Raw genomic sequence first — 18367 nt, forward strand, 5'->3', positions numbered from 1 at the left:
GGATGCTGCACTCTGACAGCAGAGTTAGGAATTTTGGGCCACAGGTTGCCAAGACAAACTGGATTTTTCCACTCATCTCCTGCACTCCTTTCAGCTTTCAGTTGTGCTGCTGCCCTGCTGTGGGACTGCATCCCAAACCCCCATTACCCCTCTTCCCACCCTTCCCTCACCTCTGCCTGGATGCTTTTCCATTACATTTCCAAACCTCCCTTTATCACATCTTTTCTGAGACAGTGATGGGCACGATGAATGGAGTCTGAATACCAAAGTAACATTCAGTTCATATCCAGACCAGAACATTAATAAATACAAATATATTATGAATTTCCCTGCCATTTGTGTTTTGGGTTTTTTTCATATCCACAGTAGCTATGTGTATCTAAATCTCTATTTTCTGTATTGTGAGTGAAGTTATCTTATTCCCACTGCAGATTCAAAAGAGCACATTTTCCAAGGCTGCTCAGCATGGTAATTAAGATAGAATCACAGCTGATTTGATCTTCCCTCCTTCTTTTTCACTATTTTTATACAGATGTGCAACCAATATGCCAGCTAAATGGTCAGAATTATTATAAGATTGCTGATAGAAGGTGACTCAGTGTATTTTAAATATCAATATAATTTCTTAAAGAAAGAAGAAACCTATCAATCAAGGTTGCAATTCTGTTTAATGCACATTTTGCTTTTAACAGCAATTTGCCAGTTTAAACAGCACAGATCTTACAAGAGTTAATTGGTGAAGAGGTTAGAGTGCTTTTAAAATTGCATCTAAAATTCATTCTTTATTGAATAACATTTTAAAGACAGTCTAATGTTATAACTAAATGCTATACAGTAGCAGCATGTCCACACCACTGAAGTTAAGGCTGTGTCAGCATTCTCATCGTGGTTTGAACACATCAGCCATAAAACCACAGCAGTTTGAAACAACAGGACACCCACTATGTGATCCTGTATTGATGTTAGTCAAGTAAAAATAAAAACAGTAAGACACATGTAATAAAGGACTCCACCCAAATTTATTTTGGATGATTGCTGCCTTTGCACAACATGCTCAAAATTTCCAAAATGAAATTTAAAAGTCAGCGGACAGCACAGTCTAACCAGGTTTAGCTGAATCTGAGTGCAAAGTGCTGCAAAGTGGGTGCCACAGATGCACAAGAACCACTTCTCACATACTGCACATTCCAACACACACAAGGCTGCTTCTGTGTAAGTATGGAGACTGGCAGATAACAGCAGTTCTACCACCAAGGGAATAACAATAACAACTCATCTTCAGTTGTACACACTCGTTGGTCATGATGAAACTGTATTGTTTACCAAGCCAGCACACTGGCTACTGAGGTACCATGTTATTCCTAGAAACACCTGAATCTTTATGCCACTCATGCCCTGATAACTCAATAGGAACTTCTCACACTGCCCACCAAGCTGAAGCCATTTGTTGAAGTAAAGGTGGAAGAGGTGAAATACTGTAAGAGAGAGACCCAACAGCTTCTTCAGCAAATTGCCAGAGTCTGCCTAAAGAAACTCACCCTGCATTCCTGTCCAGCTTCTTGGTTTTGTTAATGTTGCTTATTACCATATGGTTGATTAAGAGAAAATCTCAGGTCAGGGATCTACTTAGGCATGTTCTGCCTCTGCTTAAAGCAAAGTGCTTCTGTAAGTGCCATCCTGAATCATCCTCCCAGGACAGCAAGTGATGACACTTTGTGGAGCTGCAGAACCAAGCTCTTCATACATCACTTGCTTACTTGATATTCTTACAGATTCCCATTCAAGAAATTTTCTTTTGTGACCATGTCTTTTGTTACAATGCTTTTGGAAGTGCTCATTCCACACTTTTCAGACTCGGAGGTAAGCAGGTAAGAGTGAAGAAGTTGCCTAGTTCAAGCTTCACGTACAATGCATTCACACATTTATTAACTTGTCTAAACACCTATTCTTTGGACCAACTCCAGCCTCCCTAGGTGACTGTAACATGTCTTACAAACCTTTCATGGAAGACTTAAAAAATAGTACATAAAGACAAAAAATGGAAAACAAATACATTTAAATATCATCAACAAAGACAGAAGGGGAAAACAAAGTGGAGACATCCCGCACCAAACTCACTGCAGGCACAGGTTAGCAGTGTCCTCTTGAAATATGCTTTCTGCCTTCTTGCACTTCTTCCAGCTCATGGACTTAAAAGGGAGCTGCAAAGCCAAGAGAAAATTCCATGTATGCCCCCAAATATGGGTCACACACTCCAATCCTTCTGAAGACAGGAACTGCTCAGCACACAGTCTATTTCAGCTCACTGTCCTACCAGGCTGTCTGTCAAACAGGGTTAACAGCATTTCTCTACCTCAGAAAACTGCCCCAAGAACAAATGCATTTATGGCTGCCTGGACACAGCAACAGCAACAAGGGCTCCATCAGTACCTAAAATACAGCCCTGCTGATCCCTGCCAACTGAGCAGGGGTGGGCAAGGACCACCAGGAGTAACATTGGTAATGGATGACTTTATGACACTATATGGTAGTAGCTGATTTATAAAAACTCCTTAAGTTTTTTTCCTATTGACACAAATCAGCTTAAAGGATTGTACAAGAAGGACTTGAACTGTATCCTGTTTTGCACACAAGTAGTTTCAGAATCTGTCCACAATTCACATAAATTCAAAACCAAGCACAGTTGATGGGTGTACCAAAGGAAAATTAGCAAGTAGTTTCCAGACTCAGTTTCCATTTCTGTGATACTGGGCACACAGCACAGACAGATGAAACGCTATGGCAATAACCCATGAAACCTGCATTGAGTTTCCTCACCTGTAATGTGAGTCAGAAGAATTATATACTGTGTTAATAGGTGTAAATCAGTTACTTATTGCATCAAAGTTCACCTGTAATCCATAAATTTCATACAGATATTACGGGCTGTCATCATGGAAAGAGCTCTTCATTGCTAAACATGAACCCCCTCTGTCTTTCACTAGCTGTTAAGAACAAATTCCTCAAAACTTTCAAGATAAAGTGAATGAAGAAGTTTCAGCTACAGAAACGTAGTGCAAAGGTTCAGTTTGGCACTGCAACATTACAGACAGACAAGAATTTATGGTAAACTGTTTAGATTTGGAAAAAAGAATCCTATAATTGAACCAATATTGTCAAATGTATTGCATACTATTGTAACTTCACAGTAATCAAAATCAGACATCAAGGTTTCTATAGAAGCAGCAATCACAGATTGCAGTAAAGTATACCACTCAAGGGGAAAAATTGCATTTTGGCAATTTCATAGTCAAGTGTTCCTTATGCTCCTCCAACAGTCATTTGTCAGACATTTTCCTGTTTCAAAGGTGCATATTGTTTCCTCAGTCCTCATGAGACTTCTCTGCAATGACTTTGCATTCATACTGAAAAACAGAAGTTGACAAAATAATATTAATATACATAACTAGTGAAAAAGACTTAAAGTAAGTGATTTTTCTACAAAATGGGTGATAAAATACTCTTGTTAAACTCTACCCAGATAAATTTGATCTCCTTAAGTTCTGTGCACATACTGGTGGCTGAAATTTCTGTCCTCTGAGCAGGTGAGACTTTGGGGACAGCCTGATTTCTCCCCAAACACAGGAGCTCTTACTTAGTTCATGGTCCCGAAAGTATGTAACACAGTGTACAGAGCAAAGCATGGGTGTGCTCTGATTTACAGCATGATCAGCTCACTAAATACATCAACAAGAAATGATTGCTCATTCCTATCCCACTGCACACCCTTGAGCCAAATAGCTGGTATACATGGAGGAAGAAATTATATGTACATTTAAATTTTTACTGGAAGGTAACCAATCCCCCTCCTCCACACTCACCATTGCCAGCTGCCTGCCAATATTGCCCATTGTTATTCCACCAGCAAAAAATATACATGGCAACCAAGAACGGACATAGAGGAAGTCTGGGGATGTGTATCTGGAAAGGAAGGCACATTTTTGAGCTCAGTACTGTACAATACAGAGAGTCCGCCAATCACAAGGCAAATTCATAATTATTAGGATATTTTAACTCAAAATATACACATTATAGAAATTTAATTTCTTGCAGCAAACAACAATGGAGGCTTCTTATTGATTATTGCTGCATTTATTCAACCAAATAAAGCATGCTACATTGTTGGCAAGGTAGCAATTTTATTTCAGTTAGCATTTCCAACTAGATTTCTCACTTACACACAAGTAAGAGGTTTCATAAAGGGTCCAATTTATGCTCAAAATTAGGTACTGACAGCTTTGAAAATCATGTCAAATTGTACCCCTCCAGTTACCCTGATTTAATGTTATAGCTTCAGAACATTGTCATTTCACCTAAGAGGAACAAATACTTACTGATAAACTCCATTGTACACCAGAAGCTGTGACACCAGCGTGGCCAGGAAAGCAATTCCTACTCCGAGACCAAAGCCACTTCGTGACCTGTCAAAGGTCCACCAGAGCCCAATGGACAGGGCCGCCAATGTGAGAGACAGCTGGATATTGTTGGCAAAATCCACCTTCTGTGTTGGCTGTCAAGGATAAGCTTGGAAATACCATGTACAAGTAGAAAGCAGTTTTTGTCATTCTGATTCTATTTTGGCACAATAGAACAAAGCACCATTAAGACAAATACAGTGCTACCTGTGTCACCTTTCACACAGCTATCAGATATGAGGAATTAAGGCTTGCAATTGTAAATATTTCAGGAAACTAAGGACTTATGACACTTCTTCAAATTTTAGGGTCTTTGCACTGTACAAGACTGAAGATCTTCATCTACCAAACAATCCAGCATTTTATACAGACACACACTGAACATGTTACTTTTCACACTCACCTTGCCCTTTATTACACTCAATATGAAATGTTAAATCTAGCATTATATTTCTTCACCTGACAGGGATTTAAAAAAAAAAAAAGAATTTAACTGCAATTTTAACTGCAATTTTGTTTAAATGCTATCATGCTTTACATTCAGCTCAATATTAAATGTTGATATGTTCTATAAATCAAAATGAAAATATTACAGGAAAGGGTAAATGTAAACCAACATTGAAAGTCAGTTTTGTCAGCTTGTGAAAGAACTGTAAAGTCACTTTATATATCTTTGTGTGCTTCATATCCTTCAAAATATTTTGGAGACACTAACTCATCCTCATTACTCCTGTCCAAAACAGGTAATTAAAAAGCAGCTTGTCATGTTCCATAGGCCTGAAAGCAAATCTATGGGATGACAGTATAAAAACCACTGTCCTATTTCCTCACAAAAATCTGGAGAGAGACCTAGTGTAAATGAGAAACAAGCTTGACTAACTGAAATAAATAATACAGGATAAAAATCAATAGCTTCAGAAAAAAATGTCAAAGAAGATAGAACCCTCACCAAATCTGGCAATGTGCAGAACTGGCAACAGCTGAAGAGAAAGCAGTCTGGAAAGCTGTCAAGCAGGAAATACAGACAGTACATTACTGATGTCCTGGGATATGGGGAACAGCTGTTAGAGAACTGCAGAAAATTTGCTGTAAATTATCAGACCCGTGTAAAAAGGAGCTGTCAACTCTTATTTCTTAAGAGCAGCAAAGTTGCCACGGGCTCACCCAACAGGTACAGGCCATGTCAGGGAGAACCACAGCAGCAGACCAGGGCATCTCTGGCAAGGAGAGTGAGGTTTGTGAGGGACTGGGGAGTGACCTGGAACCTGAGCAGCTCCAGCTCATCCAGCCATGCTGGATAGCAGAGGGTGGGGAGAAAACCATACAGCTAAACCCATCAGTGGCAAAGCAACCCCAGTGAGAATTCAGCCAGCTCTCCCACCTTTCACTCCATGTGCCCTCTCTTCCTGGGAATGAGGAGATTCAGTAGGACAAGAACAGAACTTTTAGCACCATTCTTGTGAACTGTGCTGGAGCTGACACAGATGGAGTTGAGTGTTGCAGAGAAGATCAACTTTCTTTACAAGATCCCAATCTTCAGCAGCAGACCCTGGTTTTAGCTGACAGAGGAGGCACTAGGCATAACTGCAGAAAGCCTCCCAGACCCACAGCACTGCCAGTAAGGTGAACCAAGAGAAAAGCATCCAGTCCATGAGAAAAGCATCCTGTCATCCAGGGTACTCCCCTGGCATCAAGGAAGACATCCTTGGCAGAAAGGGGTAACAGCATTTCCTGGCATTGTGTAGCCCTGGGCATTCCTGGTGCTGAGTTTTCCTCATGACCTCAAGAGAGGGCCTCAAGCTCTTACTAGGCATTACAAGGACATCAGCTTGCAACATCCTAAAGCACTTTTCTGTAATACCTACTGCATGAATATCCTCCCATGCTTATGTACTTTAATTATTCAAAGTAAATAAAGACTCTAAGTAAGACAAAGCCCAATATTGAGACATTCCTAAGGAAAATATTTTTCAGAACAAGAAGACGTGAGACTCATCAGCTCCAATACTGCTACAAGTTTGACACTAACACATATTCTGCATTTCCCCTGCAAAAATGCTGCATGTTACACCTTTAATACCAATTCACCACGACTGACAGTGTGAGTTTTTTTTAAAGGAAACCCATTTGTTACCACCAATGTCATTTGATTACAGGATACAGCACTGGCATGGTTTATTCCCACAAAGACTGCTACACATCGCATTACACTGGACCATTCTCTCTTGAACTTATGTGGCTCTCCCAGATGTCTGTCCATGCAGGGGTACAATAATCCAATCACAGCTGTGGAGACAGCAAAGAAAAAGGGCCCTGAAGTTAAAGCACTGGCAACATTTAACTAAAGGCTATCTAGACTCTGACAATTACAGTCACTACTAAAACAAATCTTTTAAGGATAAACAGCACAAAAACACACATTGTAAAAGAAGAGGGCTTTCAAAGAGTTCCATTATTTTTAAAAGTCCTGTAAACTTCAGCAGCATCTTCAGCCAGTGCAGCAGAAGTAGCAATACAGAGACAATTTGAATCAGGGGCAGAGGATGACAGAGCTCTCCCCCACACCAAAACCTGCACTACAGTTCAGAAAGAGCACTAATAGCTTACAGTTTGGCACTTCCAAAAATCCCACACATCAAACAGGTTCAAAATAACTGCAAAACCAACATCATAGTAGTGGTGTTGTTTATAATATCAGTATTTTGTGTTTTCTTTTGTTCTTGTTACAAGCAGGCTTTGTTTGATAATGTTTTTCTCTTCTTCAATGCTACTCTCAACCTCACCCAGAAGAGAGAAAGCCAAGAGCCTATGGTAGCTGTTGAATACAGAAAGCAAACAGGAATTCCAGCCCCAGGGAATTGCAATGCTCTTTCAATATTTCTTCACAAATGTGTTCTCTACTGCAACCACAGCTAAAAAGACTTTTACCAACCCTACTAGAACAATAATGGTGCCTTAATGTCAGATTGCAGTGGTGTGAGCACAGCAGAGCCTGAGCCATCAGTACAGACTCCAGTACCTTCAGTCCAGCACACTGCTGGGGGTAGCACTGCAAATGCTCTTTATTCTGCCACAGAGGAAACTGATCTCCAGGATTCAGGAAAATAAATCATCAGTAAAGCTGGAGCGGAAAAAAAACCTCCCTGAGCAATTTTCTTGCCAAAGGCCTTGGGCCAAACTCATGACTAATAACGGTGATGGATGAAAGGACTTCTCTGAATGCAGCCTCGATCAGCACTGATTATAAATATGCAAAATACCTTTATTCTGTTCATAATAATAAACCATATTGCAGAGAAATGTTCACATCAATTCCAGGAAGGCTTTGCAAGTACAAATGGTAAGAAAACGGGTGAATTATCAGCATTTACCACAGAGGTTCCCTGCATGTATGCTAGCAGAGAAGATAAGGAAAGAAAATAGGAGAAGACTGATTATGAAAAAAAAAACCCTGAATACTTCAACAGGGGTGACTCCTGCTGGGAAAAGCCAGTTAAGGCTGTAGTATCTCTAAATCAGCTTAAAATCAAGTACTAAAATCAAACATTACCATTAGTAAAACAGTGATTTCATCTCAAAAGCAAGTTTATTGACTCACATTAATACTCAGAATTGTGAGCTTCTCAATCTGATTAAAACTTGCCTCTAGGAAGACAACCCCTGTAAGAACAGATTCACCAAAGCAGAATCTCCCAGTACTGTCTGCTAAGAATATTCCCTGAGTAAAACATGAAACTGACCCTAAGGACCAGTGATCTTCAGAGCCAGGTAGAAAGTCAAACTCCATAATGCCTGTAACATGGAATATACCTTGATACTTGAAAGGAGAGGAGAAACAGATTATTTCCTATAACCTACAGCAGTCAACTCACCTTAACTGGCTAAACACAGAGAATGCTCAACTCCCTGCATGGTCAGAGGAGAAATGCAGCATGTTCACATCATGTGAGATACAGCACTGCATGGAGGGGCTCTGCTCTGCACTGTGCCCCTACAGCTGCCCACTGCAGCCTGGCCTCAGCTCCCAGAGACACAGGCAGGGCTCCCAGCTCCACAAAAGGGAGTATGTCTCAGGGTGTTTGCTGTGCTCAAACAAGGCACTGTGTGCTGCACAGTCTGACACCACCAGGGCATTTTCAAGGGCTGCCTGGGAGCAAGCTCCTGTAACCCAACTCCAGGTCAGCAGCAGCACCACCTCCTCACATCTGTTACGCTCTAACCCAGGAGAAACAACAAAGCTCTGTTATGCTCTGTTAACAATATTACAGTAAGACAAGTTAGCAAAAAATTAATTCCTGGATGCATATTTATGTTTACACGGGGAGATGAGATGGATACCAGCAGTATCCTAACTGACTTCAACAAGGACAGTGGTGCTGAAAGGGAATTTTTTATCTTCCCTACCTCTCACACAGTTTTTTGCAACTACCTAACACCTCAGCACACCAGGCATACACACACGACTGAACTTACCTGATGCTGTGCCACAGCAAGGTGGAACCCACCAAGCTGAGGAGAAGATGCTTGTGATCACGTCAGGAGGGAAGAGAGTAACATTTCTCTGGATCTGAAGCAAGTTTAATACTAATGCAAGAAATACACCAATAAAAAACAGCACTACACCACGAATTACCAAATTCATGCCACGACTGGTTACAGACGAAATGTAGGGGCCACATTTTTTTGGTAAGGTTGGCGTTGCATCATTTTCTGCCATGACTTCTTAAATTATCAGAGGCATCCAAGAGGCTGACTGAGGATTCACCTACAACCAGTATTTTGAGTCTCTTCAATTAGGAGACAGCCAAATCCTGAAAAACAATAAAAAGAGTGAAAATTCAAATATAACAAACATTACATGTATTTCTTTTAAGTTATTTGGAGATTGGGTTAAAAATGCCTATTATATTTTTTTTTTCTGAAGAGGCAATTAGTCATTTGATAGCAAAATCAACCACAGCTACAAAAATGCCTTACACAGGAAACAGGTTTCACAAATAGTTTTTTTTGCTAGGAGACAGTGGAGTAAATACGTGGGATGGGACAACTAGGAATGTGAAAGTGCATTCCAGGAGGTGAAGAAATGACACAGGTATCAGATGGAAGAAAGGCTTTGCTTTGCAGTAAGAATAAATTGTTTGAAGCAACAACTGGAGGTTATATAATTCAACAGCAAGTAAACACAGCGCTCAATTCCAAGTCAGCCACAGAGGTTCAGAGATCTCTTTTCTTGAAGAGACACCAAAAAACATTTCTCAACTGGAAAGTGAAATCTGAGAAGTAATTTTCAGGCTGGAGTTAGAATTTCAGCAATCCTGCAGCACACATGTTTTGTAACTTCCAATAAGAACAAACAGCTCAGCAAACCAGAGCAGTAACTTCAACACAGAGAAATATTTACCAAAGTAACACACCTCTGGTGAAAACTGCCATACATTACTACAAAGCCCAACTGTAATCAGGCACAGAAGCACCTGAGGGCAAAGGAAAAGGAGCTCCACCTGCCTTCACACTAGGAAGCCTCTGACATGAGTAACTGCCTGCACTACAGGAATGGCAGAGTTCCCATCCCAATCCCTTTCTCAGAAAAAAACAAAACCTGTCCATCATGAGCCTTGTTATACATGGATTCAGTGCCACATTCATGTATAACAACAATTCTGATAGACAGCTTAGCCACCTGGAACTCCAGAAAAAAAGCCCCGACATTGTTTTTAAATCTGAAACTGCCAGCTGGTAGCAGCTTAACTCTTATTTATGGCACATGGGGAGCCAAACCAGAACATCCATTCCCTTTCTTCTCATCTCCAGCTGATCCCAAGGAAGCTCTCTAGAGATACAGCAGCAGAGCAGAAGACTCAGCATTCATTCACTTCTGCTGACTGAAAGCCAAAAGGGAAGTTAAATACATCCAAGCTAGTTAAGACACTCCAGTCAACTGCACAGATGTGATGCCACACCATGGCATACTCCATCACTTGAAAAAAGTTCCAAAAGACAGAAAAAAAGGGGAAAAAAAGAAAAAAATTCTCTTTGTGCAAAACTTGTCACTGGGAGTTTGGGGGGGGGCAACAGTGTCTTCCTAAGAACAAAGGCTCTGTTCTACACAGCTGATTCCCCACATTCCTTGTAGTCATGAACACTTTTCAGGGGGAAAGAGAACCACTGAGGTATCAGGCTCCTTAGTCTGCTTCCTGAGTCAGACTGCCAGCCTTGATGTCTGTATCAAGGCTGGCACTGACACTGCAACACTTCCTTCAAGCAAAAAGGAGGTGCTCCAGATTTTTTTTCCCTGCTCTGGATGGCATGGCACTGGAGCTTGGATCATACATTTAGCCTCCAGCAAAGAAACCGTGGAGTCACAAAAATATCACTATTTCAGCTGAGAGTCTCCCTTGTGCCCCTTGGTGCCCACCAGGTGATCACCAGAATGATCAAAATTTACAGGAGTCTTTTCAACACACAGCATTTGAGGCTGTAGCTTCAGTTACAGACTTGCAGGAATACTGTGCCTAACATGGGTTTTCAAACTGTTATATCCCTTATCAGCTTTAGCTTGCCTATGGAAATAAGCTAAGCTCTTAACTTTCCACTTACTTCACAATCCCAACAGCTTTTGGCACCTCCTGAAGTCTGCATATCCCTTTTTTTTAAATGCATGACCCAAGCTGACACATAAGAAAGTTCACACTTTTAGGTCCTCCTTTACTGAGCAACATACAGGACAGCAATTTATTTTTCCAGTCATAAAGTGGTTTGCTCATGTCCTGTGATCCTTTACTACATTCAAGTCTCCTTTCCTGTTACTGAAGTCCTTGTTCCCTGGTACCAGCTCCAGACCTTACACACTGCATTTAAGCCAGCAGGTATTATTTAATTCTGACACCCAACTTCAATCCATTTTTCCTACAGGATCTCTGCAAATCTGTAATCATAATACTTATGTAAACACTGATTGGCTCTTACTGACTTTTCGCCTAGAAATGCTGTCGATCAAATAAAAGTCCAATTTTATTCCAATATAAATAACTTTCAAATCATAAAACCTGCATTTGTAGAATTTCCACTTTTTAAATATGCCATTCAGCAAATACATATTTAACTGTGAAGGTTTTCTCCAAATGCAACAGGAAAGAAATCACTTACTGCTTCTGCACAACCACTGCAGGTGCAAGTCATTCAAGATATGAGCAACATCATTTTATTACCAGGCAAACAGCCTGAGCACAGTGAGGGCACCTGGGTAGGTACATATTGACAGATGTCTATAAAAATAATTCAAGGTCTGAAACTAGCATGATGCAGTCATTTGCACCTGGTTTCTCACCCTACACATGTCATTCCTAGTTGTTTTATCAGTTTCCAGATTTTCCACTGACCCTAAGAGGTTCTGGCATGCCACAGAGCAACTGGGGAACAGTGATCAGTGCTCAGGAAAGGTTCTTCAGTGCCCCGGACAGCCTAGGCTCACAATGCCCTGGCACAGCAGACATATACAATCATCACCTCTCGTGGAAATTAAATTACTATCTCTAAAGACTCCAATTCCTTCTGACTAGGAGGCCACTGTTCCTGCAGACAGCGGAGACTCTGTCTCCTTTTAAGCCTTACGTTTTACTACACGTTTCCTCTCAGACAGGAACAGACCACAACATATTGAACCAACAAGGCTTCCGAGCCTTCATTTGTGGGGAATGCTCATTCCCAGCTGTAACACCGCACCGAAAGCTGCAGGCTTGGCACTGCCAGAGTCTCAGCTGCGCTTCCTTCCTCGCTGGCACGCACGGACTCGAGCCCAAGCTTTTCAACACACCGTGCACCGTACACGACTTGCAAGGCAGGCACACGGTGTCTGGCATTGCGCAAAAAGTTAACAAGCACATTATCACCCTAGACATTTTCAAAGCACTTAGTCACTTAACTGTCTCCTAAGGAGAAGATCCGTCCTGCTCCCCTGCGCTCACCCTGCGCACCGGGAGCGATTCACAACTTCTGACACCACACACACACACCGGGCACGGCGCCGTGAGGCCGAGAACGACAAGATTTATTTGGGCAACACCAGGCAGGAGATGGCAAGGAACCACCCGTCTGCAGCGAGTCAACGTCAAAAGCAAAGCAGAGCAGAGCAAAGCAAAGCATGGCCCCTCAGGCATCAGGCGCGGCGGTTCTGCCCCAGAGCCCGGCCCGGGGAAGCCCAGCCCGCCTGGGCAGCGCCGGCACCTCCGGCCCGGCCCGAGGGGCCGCGGGCCCCGGCAGCCCCGCCGGGCACAGCCTGTCCCGGCTGTCCCCGCCGGCCTCTCCCTCCGTCGCCCCCAGCCCCGAAGCACCGCCCCGGCCCGCGGGCAGCACAGGGCCGAGGGGCGCCGCTACCCGCCCGTCCCGTCCCCCCGGCCCGCAGCTCCTCAGCCCCGGCCCGGCTCGGCCCGGCCCCTCCGCAGCGCCGGGACTCACTCGGCCTCCGCCATGTTCCGCAGTCCCCGCCCCGCGCAGCCTCGCAGCGCCCGCCGGGCCTGGGCCGTGCCGGGCCGGGCAGCGCGGGGGGAGCCGGGGATGCTCTGCCAGCACCGGCCCAGCCCGCTCCGCCTCACAGAGCCCGGGGAGCCCTTGGGTACCGCCGGGAGCGGCCAGAGCAGTGGCACGGTGTTTGGGAGAGGAACGCGTCACTTTGAGTCCTGCGTGCAGGGGTCATGGGTACAAATTGAGAGACAGGAAATTTGGTTAGGTGTTAGAAAGTTCTTTACTGTGAAGGTGGTGAGACACTGAACAGTTGCCCAGGGGAGCTGTGGATGCCCCAACCCTGGTGTTGTTCAAGGCCAGGTTGGATAAGGCCTTGTCATCCCAGTCTATGGGAGATGTCCCTGCCCATGGCAGGGGGTTGGGACTGAATGATCTTTAAGGTCTGTTCAACCCTGCACATTCTGTGACCCAGTAATTGAAGGAAAGGCTGGGTGTGTGGGGCTGTTTGCCCCATGAGCACGGTCCCAGCTGGGCCAGGGCAGTACCACAGCCTGCTCCACCTTCCTGGGGAATGAAGTCCTTTCCCCCAGCTGAAGCTGCCAGCCCAGCTCAGGCCCTCCTGAACACCTGGGCCCACAAGGACTTTCCCATCCACTTGACTTTATTGATTGAGGACAACATTGCACATCTCCATATTCCAGAAGCCACGTTTTCACCTCCAGTTTGGGCCTTTTGGGGCCACAAACATGAAGCAGAAAACAATTTGTTTTAGCCTGTCTTAGGGATGGTAAAGGCATCACAATAAAAACCATCATTTATATATGTGAGATGAAATATCTGACGACTGTTACACTAATTTGTCTATCATATATTCAATGTAACATTATATTCATTATTATTCTATTAATGAACTTTTCCCTTTCTCACACTGATATTGAATACTATTTATTAGAAAGATTTGCACATTGCATTCCCCCAAGCTTGGTATTTCAGTGCAAAGACTTTGACAGAGCTTTCCATGTTACAAGGTCTGCAGAAATTCAGTGCCTATCCTTTTACAGTTCCCAGAATAATGACTGAGTAGGATGGAATTTGCAGCTGTTTGCTGTAGTGGCATCTTTAGTGATAACTGTGGTTTCCTTGTGCTGGCATGTTGTGACCAGCAGTGTCACCAAACATGTAAAAACTCAGAGGGGAGGATATGGGTCTATAAAAGACATATTAAGAATGGAAAAGGGAGACATTTGCAGCAGCAGAAACTTGTTGTCGTTTAGATGAGCAGTAAATGAATTTTCAAATCATTCAACTTTGGCTTTTGTCACACAGAAACAAAGTCTTTTTATTCTCAGTAATTCTGCTGAGCTGTCTGCCCTGTCTGTGGTTTAGATGGTTATTTTGCTATACTTGAATGCCAAATTCTGGATCGAGAAAGACAAAAGGATTTTTTAATCAAATAAAATATCTTTCCTTAACGTCAGATAAATGCCTTTGGCCAGACACATGCCTGAAGCAGAACAGAGTGCCTTATCTATTTGTGCCTTAAAGACCAGGACCATTAGAAACCTGGAATCAGAAACTTTGGGAACATGAAGTGTGTGCTGTAGAAAGGAATGTATGGCATAAGTAGATGGAGAATGCCAGTGATTGCTGGATCTTTCCTTCTCCAGACACATTTAAATATAATCAAGTGTTGACTGTATATCAATTGGGTACTATAAAATCACAAGATCTTAATTCCTGCCAAAAAAAAGAAACCATATGACAAATATTTGCCATATTAATAGTGGTGTATTAAAACTAATATGTGAGAAAATAAATAACCAGAGTTGGTGTAAATCATTGCAACTCCAAGGACTTTATGGCATTGCTCAACTCACAACAGTTGAAGTCTCAGTCCTTACATCCATCTGATTATTTTAGAGGACACAATATCCTGTTGCACAACAATGGGAGAAGCACAAGGGAAAAGCATACAAAAATGTATCTGAATTGGAAATTGCTAAAAATAAATGCATAGTCAAATAGTTTTACAGAGAAAGGAGGCAGAGATATGACCTGCAGAGAAATGGCACTTGCTCTGAATTGACTGGAATTGCTATGAAATATTATGGGAGAATCATCTCTTGGAAAGCAGCACAGAGTTGTTTCATTGCACTGGCTGCAGAACAAGATAATACAGAATGTTCTGAATTTAGTTTTGGGATCTTGGTATTGCTCTGGATATAATAAATCTGGCAGTGAAAAACTCGGGGAAGTTCATACAAAGCAGAGGAGCCTAAAGCAGCCCCATACCTGTAGAAAAAGTGGAATTGCTGTCCTGTCGCTAACAGTGACTTTTTAAAAGCTGTATTTTGTAAAGGCCTTCAGAGCTGCCTGAGACACTGGTTGAGTGAGCTGAGGTCAGCTGGCTTGACTGGAGGTGTGTCCACAGCAGGACTATAAAGGAACAGTAAAAAGACAGTGGATACACAGATGGATGGGTGAGAAAGGGAAAAAGAAAATAAGAGAGTAGGTAGAAAAACCTAACCCAAGTCTTTGTGTGGTGATCCATGATAAAATACCAGGTTTTTCTGAACCTGTATCGTGTAACTTGGGAAAAGCCTATGTGTATTGCAAGAAAAAGCATTCTGTAGAAGTCTGGAGTTGATTCCTGGTAGGGCTTCCAGAATTTATATAAATAAAGGACAACATCTGATCAAAGTTTTTTGTTTTTTCCTGAGGCCTTTATTGTGTTCAATAGTGGGGCAACCACAGAGTGCACTTGGTGGAAGAAAGCCATCTGTGTGGGAACCTTGTTCCCAGGGATTAGGCCAGGTTTGCTTTCTGTCAGGTGCATGAATGAATGTCTGTAGAGCTCTCCAAGCACAGTCTGCAGATCCTAAATATCTATGACAGCCCTTCTGCAGAAGGCCTGTTTGTGTGCTGTGCTGAAGCATGGCCAATGACCAGCAGCAGTTTTGCAACAAAGAATGCCTGTCCCTCCCTCATTCCACAGAGCAGACAACTATATCAAGTATTGCTCTTATCTGGGGCCTTTAGCTAGGATTGTAAAAAAAAATACTGTAAATTCTAAATATTCTTCAGGAATATAAATCTCTTCCAAAGTCTATTTGGAAGTTCTCCATACATACAGAAGCCTTGTGAAAGGCCTTCATAAATAAAGAATAATAGAACTGGGCACGTTTTCCAGAAATGCCTTTTATCTCACTAGCTGAGGGTGCTGTTTTGTGTTTTATTATCTGCAAAAGGAGGTGCAGTAGGCACCTGGGTTAGCACACAGCTGGGTCACAGGCAGAGAGCAGCAGGGCTGACACGTCCTGCAGCACAGGAGCTTGTTAGGCACAAAGAGCAGCGTGCTGTGAACTACTCTGGGGTCTTGGCAACAGCGCAGCGAGCAGTGGACAAGTTCTATAAAATTGATTTTCCAATAGTGTTGGCATTTTAGAGAGGAAAGGGAAAAGAGACAGAGCAGTGTGAAGCCATCTGATCCACATGTGTTCTCATGTATGGAAAGGGCTCGTGCTTATCTCAGGTTAGCAACAGGATATGCAGTTTTAGGGCTGCTATCAAAGGCATTTTTGTTTATTTATTTAGTCACTTGAAAAAGATGCTGGGTTGTCAGCTCCAGAGGCTAAAGTCCTTTATTTATGTCCTTTATTTATTGATGTCCTTTAGCTGAAAGGTGCTGCATGGACAAATGCAGCCTGGATTTCCCTGTGCCACTGTGCCAGCGTGGCTCAGCCCGGATCTGGTTTCCACACTCATTCAGTATCTGCTGAAATAATCACCTAGGGAGTAAACACTGCCAGCCATGGCTGTGGTTTCTGAGATATGGAGTCCAGCCCAGTCAGAAGTTTGCCAACATAACCTCATTGTATCACGTGCCAAAGAGCCACAAACAGCTGGAGCATTGAAGGACTGTGATATTTAAACAAGATACTGAAAAAGCAGGGTAATCATCATCGTGTTAGAATGCATCCAAACATGGAATTTAGAAATTAAAGACTTCCTACCATATTTTTATATACACATCTAGGTTCAAGGGAATGACTAAATAGCTGGGACACTAATCTTCAGGGGAGTGTATTTTTCTCAGCAGTAATATTTTTTCAGTGGTGGCTTTGGTGAGAAGCAAGGACAATGTGGAACCTGAAGGCACACAGAGAATGTACATGAATGCATTCTAGTTCTGTGAGTGTGTGCATCTGTCCTAAGTGTGTCACTTGCTAAGAGTCAAAATAAGGTCAGTGCAGATGAGTAAGTGTATGTAAAAAAGGACAGGAGGAAATTTGTGTCAAATCAAGCTAAAAATAGATGGCTGAGTGGATGAGGAAAATGGCATAAGAAATGCAAACAGAAAAACTGCAGTCTGAGAATGAAAGCAGCCTTGCACAAGAAGTTAATTTTTTTTCTGAGCTTGATTGAAAATATTTGAAATATATGTGTCATTGAAGTTAGAATGAAAATTAATGTACTTGAGATTGGAGCTTCACAGTTTCTCTCCCCATGAAACTCAGATTCTCTCCCTTCCTTCGTCCTTCCCTCCTTTTTCCTCTCCTTCTCCTTCATTCCCTTTGTGGCATCTCAGATCCACAAGGAAGAAGATTCTAGGAGCTGCACTTGAAAGCTTCTGCCCAGGATCCCAAGGTTTTCCGTGTAGTAATTAGCAGGCAATCAGAGTGACAATTGCATTTAGCAATACTGTTGACTGAATTTATTTTAATTGGCACTATATTTGTAGAGATACAGACTTTATACTTAGGCCTACAAAAAATATCAACAACTCACTTTAAATTATTGTGAGACAGGGCAATAACCCAGCCTGTTTTGCCCTTCAGTGTACAAAGGCAGAGAGTGAACCTCTCAGGCACACATCTTGGGGTGGTGCTGTGCAGGCTCAGGAATTGGGCTCCATGATCCTTGTGGGTCCCTTCCAACTCAGGATATCCTATGAATCTATCAACAAGGCTACTCCTGCAGAGTTTACTGTCCAGAGAGAGCAGCAGATTCCTCTGCAGGTGGAGAAAGAAAGAAATAGCACACACAGAGTGTAGTGTGGTCCTTGTGCTCATTTGATACATCCATTTTAAATTTAAAAATTGTCTTCTGGAGAGGCCTGTTTCTTTCCTTCACCTGTTGCAGATGGAAAAGGTGCCAAACTTCATAGACAGCTAAGTTTTAGGCCTCAGGATAAGGAGATAATGATGTTATCCTGTGTAATTTGTTCAATAGCAGAGGTTATCTGGGTCAGTGTTGAGGAATGTTTGTGTTGCAGCAGTCTCAGGCACTTCTGTCAGACAGCAATCACTGCTGGCATTGACAGTGCTGGGAAGGACATATTACAGAGCAGTTTGAAAAATGTCTATTTCTCTTAGCCAACGGAAACCTGCAAATTTACTGTGACAATTCAAATATCACAAGTTCTCATTTCCAACAAATATTTCCATTTTGCA

General features: G+C 42.6%; 1 protein-coding gene across 1 annotated transcript; it reads right to left on the bottom strand.

The window, feature by feature from the left end:
* Window positions 1-649: 649 nt before the first annotated feature.
* On the bottom strand, window positions 650-12987 carry INSIG2 (insulin induced gene 2). The gene is made up of 6 exons (XM_033064891.1): window positions 12909-12987; window positions 8928-9265; window positions 6616-6740; window positions 4374-4540; window positions 3861-3960; window positions 650-3404 (listed from the first exon to the last, which is right to left on the bottom strand). Exons 2-6 carry the CDS (start codon window positions 9169-9171, stop codon window positions 3363-3365), a joined length of 678 nt encoding a protein of 225 aa, XP_032920782.1. The 5' UTR covers window positions 9172-9265; window positions 12909-12987; the 3' UTR covers window positions 650-3362.
* Window positions 12988-18367: the final 5380 nt, after the last annotated feature.

This window comes from Catharus ustulatus, chromosome 7, assembly GCF_009819885.2.
Source record: "Catharus ustulatus isolate bCatUst1 chromosome 7, bCatUst1.pri.v2, whole genome shotgun sequence".
NCBI lineage: Eukaryota > Metazoa > Chordata > Aves > Passeriformes > Turdidae > Catharus > Catharus ustulatus.

Bases quoted from the DNA above. Each gene is read 5' to 3' on its own strand.
- INSIG2 (XM_033064891.1), bottom strand. From the start codon at position 9,171: ATGGCAGAAAATGATGCAACGCCAACCTTACCAAAAAAATGTGGCCCC. The intron at 6,741-8,927 runs GTAAGTTCAGTC...CTGTCTCCACAG, and splicing joins TTGCTGTGGCACAGCATCAG to CTGTGATTGGATTATTGTAC. The intron at 4,541-6,615 runs GTATCCTGTAAT...CAGCCAACACAG, and splicing joins GAATAAACCATGCCAGTGCT to AAGGTGGATTTTGCCAACAA.